We start from the raw sequence: 9,422 nt of genomic DNA on the forward strand, positions 1-9,422 counted from the left end.
ATATTTTCTCCATGCTTTTAACAGACAGAAGAAAGCAAACTATCAACAACAGTTGTAGTTTATGCTTTATATTATTGGAATAGTTTAAAGTATGGAAAATGGAATAGGGACAATGTAGAAAAAGTATTACTAATAGCGTATAACAATTATAATATTAACTTTTCTTGCTAAAAACAATAAATAATATATATAAAATATAAATGAATATAAAAGATAAAATAAGCCTTAAATATATATAAATAAATGTGTATATAAAAACATTAACAGTTGTATGAATGTTCTTCAGTCTGACTCATGTGATGAATGCAATTTCATGTTGCTTTCTCATGGGAAAACTTGTTGGGAGTCTACATTCGCAAGTTACCTCCAAACTGATTTTTGTATAAATGTAATGTAAGACCTGTTTGTTTTTCCCTCCTCAGCTGTTGTTGCTGTGAAGGACTCTGTCTTGTTGTCTCCTCTCGAACCCTCACCTGCTCCGCCAGACGCAGAGCAGCAAAGTGCTGAGAGAAGAAATTGCCTGCAGCCTCCCTGTGTTTCCATGGAAACCTCAAATCACCGACCTCACACGCCCAAAGCTGAAGATGAAGTGGAGGAAGACGATGACGCCAGCGGACCACTGACCATTTCTGAGCTTGCCTACAGGTCTATAGAATTTTTGTAACAGAGCTATAATGAAATATGAGTCTTCTCTTTCAGCTCATTGTTTTTAACTGCCTCCATAACCATCGTTTTTGGCTGAAGCAGGAAGAAATAGTTAGATGGAAGAGTTAATACAAATACCCCCTTTTAATAGATAAACAGTGAGTCACACTAGATATGTTGCATTTCAGGTACATGCTGTGTACAACATATAAACACCACAGCTATGAACAGATTGCATTCCTCAAGTTTGAACTTGAAACAAAGCACAAAAGTGGTTGGCATCTCTTCATATGTCCCGGATGTTTGGCCTGACTTGCCTGGCAATGTTTTTTGATTCTGGCATTTCTGTAGCAACATGTACAGTACAGTATATGTGTGCTTGTCTCGCTTACGATTCAAAACCTACCTTTGTTATTGCAACAAAAAAAAAAGGCCAGCTCTGAAATCACCATTTTTTAAACTTCCCTTATTCTTCTTGTTTGGCCCTGGTTCAATCCTACTTACAATAACATTGTTTTTTCTTCAAATATCTCCCCTCCCCCATGCAGCCCTTGTGCCAGCATGTTGCCCACCCCAGTGGAGGACAGTCAGGGAGGCGTGGACCTGCTCTTCTCCTCCCCGGTGCAGAGCCCCGCCCGGATGCTGAGGGAGCTCCATGCAGACCCCGACATCCAGGCCCAGCTGGAGGCAGACAGGGAGCGGGACCGGGCCTATGAGCGCACCCGTCTGGCTACCAGGAGTCGGATGGGGGGGGTCCTGACCAGCAGCCTGCGCCTACTGTCGTCCAATGAGAGAGTCAATGCTTGCATGCTGAGCGTGGCCCGCTTTGTTGCCGTTGTCATGGGCGTGCTGCTTGTCACTGTGCCCACTCTGCTGCTGCTGCTGGAGTCTGACATTGACGTGTCGTTCCTCCATGAGATCCGCCAGACGCCGGAGTTTGAGCAGTTTCACTTCGAGTACTACTGCCCGCTCCGGCGCTGGATCCTGTGCAGGATCAGCATGGCCATGGAGAACCTGTGGTCAGACTGAGGAGCTAGAGGAGCCACTGCAGGGGGAAACACATGTGCCCAAATGTCTGTCTTAACATGTCATTTAATCTTAAATTCAGTTACAACAACTGAACCAGTCTGCCAAATGGATGAAATGATTTCACTTGTTTCAGACCCATTTTTTGAGCAGGTGCAATGGATCTTTGATGAGGGCTCACACAATTCCAGTAGGTTGTCTTGTAAAAAGGCCTGATAAAGATGTACTGTCATGCCTTTTATAATACATTGTTTCCAAATTGAATAATACAGAAACAAGTAGATTTGTTTCACCCCTTTCGCAGCATAATTAAGTTTATTGAACAAAAAAGAGTAATAGAGAACTAACATTTTAATCTTGGGATCCAGTCACTTGTTAAGACACTTTTGGCAGTGATAAACAGAAAAGAAAGGACAAGAAATGCTGCAAGTTTTCAAAGACAAATGTGCAAAAGGGAGACTTTTATGAAAATAAAAATAAGGGAAGTCATGGACAGATAAACTCACAAAAAGATGCAGAGAAGCATGCAGGATACAAATGGTTGGTACTGTTTTTAAAGGTCTGTTCACTCCTGATGCTGACTAGCTGATGTAATGACTCTGGTAAATATGACAAACCATTCTGATTGGTTCTCACCCTCGGAATGGAGCACCTGATTGGTCCCCGAGCCTGTCAGTCATGACGGAGTGGACGGGGGAGAGAAATGATTGATTTGTCACTGAACGCAACAAAAGCCACAGCCAGAGGTACATTATATATATATTTAAAAACAAAAGAGTAATATTGATAATATAAAACCAATCTTAAATAAGTTGTTTTTAACATTTTGTACATTTTTATGTGATGCAGACCTTTCAGGAATTTTTCAGTCAGAGGATCTACTTTGAGCTTATTTTGAAATTAAGACTTTACAAAAGAGTAAAAAAACAAACACATTTATTAAAGTTTATCGGGGTGATGGGCGTTGAGAAATTTAAGATATTTTTTAAGAGCACTGTCAGCATTTGTTGCCTCCGTAGCTCCCTGGAGTTTTCCTACAGAGGCTATAGCACAAATCTTTTACACAGATCACAGATTAAAACTGTTTCAGATTACGTGATGTCATTTTGGAAATGGGAGGGCAACAGAGGAGAGAAACCTTCTGTTCGTCATCATGATAAAACTTGTGTTTTGTTGAACTTTTAAATGTCTTCTGAACTAAATGTTAAGTCAGTAGTAGTGCATCTCTCAGTGTGTTTTAAGTCAGTTTGAACATAAAAGTATTTAAAAAATGCTAAAGAAGGACAAGGTGACCTGTAGGCTTGTGATGAAAAGTTATGTGTGAGTAAAGGTGGGTCGAATCGAGATTTGGGGTCATTTGTTCAGTCCATGGGAGGCTACTGTTAGGACAGCTCTGCGATCGTCTCAGATTCAAAGTGATGATGGTACACTTAAGATTCCCAGAGGAAAATGTTTGTGTATTCCAAATATACTGCTCATATGTGACACATGATTGGAAAACTGATGGTGTCAATCTGGTGCAGGACTACAGTGGCAGGTATTTAATTTAAGTATTTGAATCACTAAATCAAATTAGAGATGATTTGTAGCCATTATTAAAGAAGATCTGTGAGAACATCATGCTGAGCATAATTTAAATGACCGCAACTGTTTATACCCTTAAACAGAATACATACATTTCTATCATTTTTAGATGGGGAGGATGTTTTGAACAAGATGTTTGAAGAATATGATTCTGGTTTTGAAGACGTAGATGTGTTCACATACAAGGGTGTTTCTGTGTGAAGGAATTTGGAGCAGCGCCATCAAAGATACTGAAAAGGTTTTATTTTAAAATGTCTAAAAGTAGAAACTTCAATTTTGGGAACTAAAGGCTGTACTAGTGGTTTTGTTTCAATCCGACAGTGCCTGTCAGTAACAGTGTCCTGGCTCTGCATGGAGAAGAAACAGAGAGTTACAGCGATGAGAGTTACTTCAGATCAAATGAAAAAAAAAGAAAAAAAAGTTCTGTTTGAAATGTAGTTCAATTTGAATTACATTTCTCAGGAAAGGGCATTAGCGGTTTATATTCAAAATAACAATTATATGTCTAAAAAAAGAAAGGAAAAACACATCTAATCACAGCATATAGTTTATGCCTAGCATTCATACAGTACATGTCTTGCATTATGCTATTTTGAATATATAAACACTATGTCTTTTTACCAAGTCTGTAGCTAGACATAAATACAGCTGCAGATTGTCTGTGTTATTGTAGCAACACTACACTCCATGTCATATGCATCCAAATATATTACCTGAAAAGTATTTACTGTTGAGAGCCGGTACCTGCAGTTTGACCATCATAGCTGAAGCTCTGTACTGCTTTATCTATTCATTTAAGCTGATCAAAACAGGAGTAGCAACATCTCTTTCTCAAAACTCTCTGACACTGTTTGAGGCTCTTAAAAAGCTGAACTCATACTTTTATTTTCAGAATATCTCCACAATCTCAACTGCTACAGAGGCCTCTGCAGTGCACATCACCATCAAAAGCCTCTCATTTGAACCCAAACAATATCTCTGCCTCATATGATCAGCTGTGTTGTTGTGTAGCTGTGTGAACCTTATGCATCAACAAGCTTTATGCATATAGATAATATGCAGTAACAACAGAAACAAGCTAACTTGGGACAAAGTATTTATTTTCCTATTACAGCATATTCACGGAATATCACGACTGAAACCAAGCAAAGGGCCAAACCACTATCAAGACCACATTTTGCATTTAACATTACAGGCTCTGAGTTTCACTGTAGTGGGTGAAGCTGATCTGAATGCACTGCTAAACAATACCACCATCCCATGATAACTAACAAAGTGGAATAGCATCGTGAACTATCACCCCGTCTTCATATTTAACTGTTGCTCATCCGCTATGCACATGCACCAAAATGCTTGAGATATTCCCAGTATACTTTAAATAGAAGTTCTTCTGTATAGGCTTCATGTGTATAAACATGGCGTTCTGGCTTTGGTCCTTTATTTCTGTGCTTCATCATCACACAGCTTACCCAGGGTATCTCACTCTGACCTCTCAATGTAAACGGCATGCCTTCATCTGTAAATACTGTGTTTATAGTTGTGGCAAAAGATAATCCTCTCTTTCTTCCCTCTGCGTGTCGTGGCCATATAAAGCGTTCTAGATTTAGGCTTGGCTGTCTTGACCATCGTAGACAAATGCATGTTCTCCCTGTTTTACTAAAAGGAGGTCATTTAAAAAATGTTGTGACCTCATTTAAAAAACCAAAACACGTCATGCAGTGTGGTTTTTCTTCATTTCAACAATTGAATTGACAAGACTGAATATATGTGGTTGCTTATTCTGTTAGCTTCCTCTCAGATAATCAACCCAAAAAAATGTGTCTCAGCACAAAAATGCTGTTTGCTTGGAAAACATTTTTTACCATCTCTTAAAGAGCAGATTTAAAATATTTGACTAGTTCGTTAATTGTGCTTTTGCTGTGTGCGTAAATCATTTTAGTCAGAAGCTAAATGCTAACACCTGCACCTCATTGCTAACGGAGCATGCTATTAACTGAATCAATTGAATTCATTTGAAATCATTACTTGTAAAGATGTTCACTTTCAACCTAAACTCATTGCAAACAACAAAAGTTCTTTCTGTGATAAAAACAGATCTTTGGCCCCACATGACACCGTAGCATTTGATTAGTTTGTAGCTCATTTTTTCAGTTTAATGAGTTTAAAGGGGAATTGTACTCCTTTGAGATTCAGCTCTTGTTTTGAGCTACTTGAGTTTCTGTGTTTTACAGCATATAGACGGACCGAGCGTACAACTTCTGTTGCCCGTGCTTACATAAAACTGTGATTAAAACATCACTAAGTTCACACACCAGTTGATTTCATATCTGAGGTATGAGTGCTGAGTTCCTGACATGAGTCAAGTATTTACAAACCTTAAATGTAATAACCTGCCTTTAATTACCAGTGGAAATTAAACTAAATGCTTTACAGACTACACTCACAATTCAACGCTGTTCGAACCCAATACACACATTCTGCTTTTGATGAATTTATTTAAGATTTTAAATATTTGAACTCAGGTCTACTATATGCAAAACTATTGGACATCACGTGGTACAAGATAAAAATAAGCTGTTTATTATGTTATTTCAGTGTTGTGTGGGCATGTACAGTAGCAGATTCTCTTGCACGGTCACTTTGTTGTTTTTGGACGTTAGTCAAATGATTTTTTGTTCTAACGGTCAGTCAGATCATTTATTATTATTTTTTTGTCATTAAGTCTCTTTTAATAAGAAACTCTGGGAGATTTAATTTGAGAAGAATAAGAAAAAAAACCCTAAGTAATGGCTCCCTCTCTTCTGGGACAACCAAGCCTTATGAACTTTGTGAAGTGAACATTTTGAATGTTTGTATGTTATAAACAGAAAACATGAATTGTTTTATATGTTAATACTGCCACAATAAAGCTCCCTAATGAATATATATTGAAATAAGGCGCCTAATGTGTGGATCATTTTACACGACCGTTAGCTTGATAAAAAAACTTAACATTTTGAAATATCTTACTGTTTTACTTCTCCATTAAATGTAAGTTTATGAAATGTAACTAGCAAATTCACCAACAAGTCATATGAACGGCTACATTTAATCCCAGATTTGCTTCTGTTTCATTTAAGGGACCTTTGTTTGAAATTCTTTTCACACTTAATCGGATACAGCAGCAAGTCATAAGATAAAGGGGATTTTTAGTAGAGCTAGAGAACGAGTTCTGTGTGTGTACTTGTACTAATCATTTTTCTTAGTAAAACTTGTGCTCATTATGCTTATCTTAAGGTTAAGACTTTCTATTTTTGGAGCATGTCACAAAAAGAGTTAAGTTTTATATTAAAGAGTTTGTCACAAGTGTCAAAGATAAAAGATCGATGGAGGAGTCAGAAAGGTCTTATGAAAGTATTTTTAAATAACATCTAATAGTTTATTTCAATTTCGAGCCTTGAAAACATAACTCTTAACGCAACTAAATATTAACAGAATATTAATATTATCTCTTTGTTTACCCTTACAGGTGCAGGGAATTGTAAACACACTGAAAAATACAGCGTAATAAATCTTAATTCTTGCCCTTTTCGTCATATAATATTGTTAATCTACATGCATTATGATCACATTGATCAAATGCATGAAAATCCAATTGCATTGAAGTTTTTGTAGCAGAGAAGGCTTTGATTTTCAATATATTTTTGTTTTAGTCATAATGTGTTGTTATACTCCTGTAAGCCAACAGGTGTCCGCTGGTTGTTTCTGCCTGATGAAGTGTGAGGTCTGATGAAGTGTGACTAAACATCTTCTCTGCTGCCTCACAGATATCTGTTCACAGAGCTGCAGGTCACCAATCACACACTCTGTGAGTCCGCCTGCTGCACACAAATCAGAAAGAGATTTGAAAAATGGTTTATGAGCATCAGCCAATACTTAAGACACGATTAAAAAAAAGTCACAGCAATAATAAGGGGGTATAGAAAGTAGCTTTTAGCTGTTGAACAGTAAGGACACAGGTACGTGGGATGTCCTGAACATTTCCAAGTACGATTTCTGTGTGTGTCACAGCACATGGTGTGTTCTCATGGTGTAAATACTTCCATTGCGTCGGTGTACTGTACCACTCCCTGGACAAACATACAGTAAGATAACCCAGAGCTGCACCGTCACATGCTCTCTAAACACTGTAGGTCAGAGGCAAAGTTTTGAATCACCAAAACAAGTTTACACAAACAGGAAACTTTTCTCTCATCAGGGAAGAATCTGAGGATTGAAAACTCAGACCTGACCGAGCTGTGTGTTGACATCGTCCTCGCAGTCTGTGTCTGTAAATCTGAAGCAGCCTGTCCCTCACCGCCTGTGAGCTGGAGACGTTTTTCACTTTGTGTAGAAACTTTCTAGAGATTTCAGTTTTATGGGGTTACTTTATTAATTACTCAGAGTTTAAGATACACTGTAATGTGTTGACATTTGGTGGAGGTTTGGGGATTTTTGTCCCCACATGACTTTACAGTGTTGTGGTCAGAATGGATGATGTCCTCCTAAATAATAAGCCATTGCTATGCTTGTGTTTAATAACTAGGTCAGGTAAATACAAATTGACACCTTGTACCTTGTTCATGATTTTGAAGCCCAAGCAGACCCTTCCTCTTTGTAATCATTTTAAAGACTGACTACATGTGTTTCTTTAGGTTAAAGGTGCTGCATCTCTCAAAGATTACCCTCTGCCCTGACTCACATACAAACATCTGCACACAACTGGACGGACAGACACAGCACATGCAAGTAGTCAATTGATGAACTATCCACATATATAGACAAACATGCCATACAGGTAAGAAAATCCAAAAATGAAATATGGTATTTACTTATTGACCAGTATTTTGAAAAGAAAAACTATCCTGCATATCCTGGCCACAATATTATGTTCCTCTTTTTGCCTCGCCTGGAGGGTTTCCTGCACTTTGATGCCAGTCATGGTTTTAGCATTTGTAACACTGTTTTTTAGTCTTCCAAAAAAAGTGGTTACTTCAGGAGTATCCACGTGTCAAAAACAGAAAAAGATAGAGGAGGTTGGACTATATAAAAGTGGCGGAAGGATTATTTGGACTAATCAGTCCAAATAATCTTCAGTCTTTCAGCAATGGAGTTTGTTCAAATAGAGCATCATGTTGTACTTTCTTCCACCTAGCAGCTGCCTTGTATTTTGAATCCAAATATTTGACAGTTGGTACTGTTACTAATTTTCTAACCAAGGATATTGAAGACAAACTATGGCATCACCAAGGGCCATGAATGAGGAAGAACAAAAGCGCCTGAGTTCACTTTTTCATGCCTACAATGTGGATAACTCAGGGTGGTTAGACAAAAATGAGTTCACCACTATCTGTCAGGAGCTCCATGTCCCTTCACAAGAAGCAGACGGGATATTCAACTGCCTGGATGTGGACAAAGACGGCACAGTCACCTTAGAGGAGTTCATCAGTGGCTTCAAAGAACAACATCAGGAGGATGAGGATGAGGACACAGAAGCAGATGACAACAAGTCCTCAGGAGGTGAGGAAGAGTTTTCAAACAACCCGGAACAGGTGATATCCAGGTGAGATATCTGAGCCATGTCTTTGTTTAAAAAAAAATGCATGTGAATAAAGAAAATGTACTGCAGTGCAAGGAATGATTGATCACAGATAATACGACATAACATGAAGGTTGGGGGTTTTTCTTTGTACGTGGATTTTTGAAGCAGGAGTGCCAAATTTGTATTTCTCCTATCTATATATAATACATATATACATATATATAATATATGTATATGTCATGTTTTGCAAGATATTACATGATTACATGAACACAATTTACACTGAGCAAAAATATAAACGCAACACTTTTGTTTTTGCTCCCATTTTTCATGAGATGAACTCAAAGATCTAAAACATTTTTTACATACACAAAATAACCATTTCTCTCAAATATTGTTCACAAATCGGAAAAGATCTGTGATAGTGAGCACTTCTCCTTTGCCGAGATAATCCATCCCACCTCACAGGTGTGGTATATCAAGATGCAGATTAGACAGCATGATTATTGCACAATAAAAGGCCACTCTGAAACGTGCAATTTTGCTTTATTGGGGGGGTCTGGAAAACCAGTCAGTTTAACCCTAACCCTAACCCTGACATGTCACC

At 38.1% G+C, this 9,422-nt stretch overlaps 2 protein-coding genes across 2 annotated transcripts in view; both read left to right on the plus strand.

The window, feature by feature from the left end:
- The first annotated feature begins 427 nt into the window (after positions 1 to 427).
- Positions 428 to 6,166, plus strand: LOC104949723 (FERM domain-containing protein 3-like). Its single transcript, XM_010776126.1, has 2 exons — positions 428 to 645; positions 1,194 to 6,166. The coding sequence occupies exons 1-2, from the start codon at positions 542 to 544 to the stop codon at positions 1,672 to 1,674; spliced, it is 585 nt and encodes a 194-aa protein (XP_010774428.1). The 5' UTR covers positions 428 to 541; the 3' UTR covers positions 1,675 to 6,166.
- A 2,215-nt stretch (positions 6,167 to 8,381) lies between these two features.
- Positions 8,382 to 9,422, plus strand: part of rasef (RAS and EF-hand domain containing) — a 21,934-nt gene continuing 20,893 nt past the window's right edge. Inside the window, exon 1 of the mRNA XM_010776144.1 lies at positions 8,382 to 8,836. Within this exon, the coding sequence (XP_010774446.1) occupies positions 8,511 to 8,836 (326 nt within the window). The 5' untranslated portion in view covers positions 8,382 to 8,510. The remainder of the gene's footprint in view (positions 8,837 to 9,422) is intronic.

The sequence above is a fragment of the Notothenia coriiceps genome, unplaced genomic scaffold, assembly GCF_000735185.1.
Source record: "Notothenia coriiceps isolate Sejong01 unplaced genomic scaffold, NC01 NC01_scaffold00016718, whole genome shotgun sequence".
Taxonomy (NCBI): Eukaryota; Metazoa; Chordata; class Actinopteri; order Perciformes; family Nototheniidae; genus Notothenia; species Notothenia coriiceps.

Excerpts from the sequence above, each read along its gene's own strand:
- LOC104949723 (XM_010776126.1), top strand. The coding sequence starts at position 542 with ATGGAAACCTCAAATCACCGACCTCACACGCCCAAAGCTGAAGATGAA. Across the intron at positions 646-1,193 it reads ATTTCTGAGCTTGCCTACAG|CCCTTGTGCCAGCATGTTGC; the intron begins GTCTATAGAATT and ends TCCCCCATGCAG.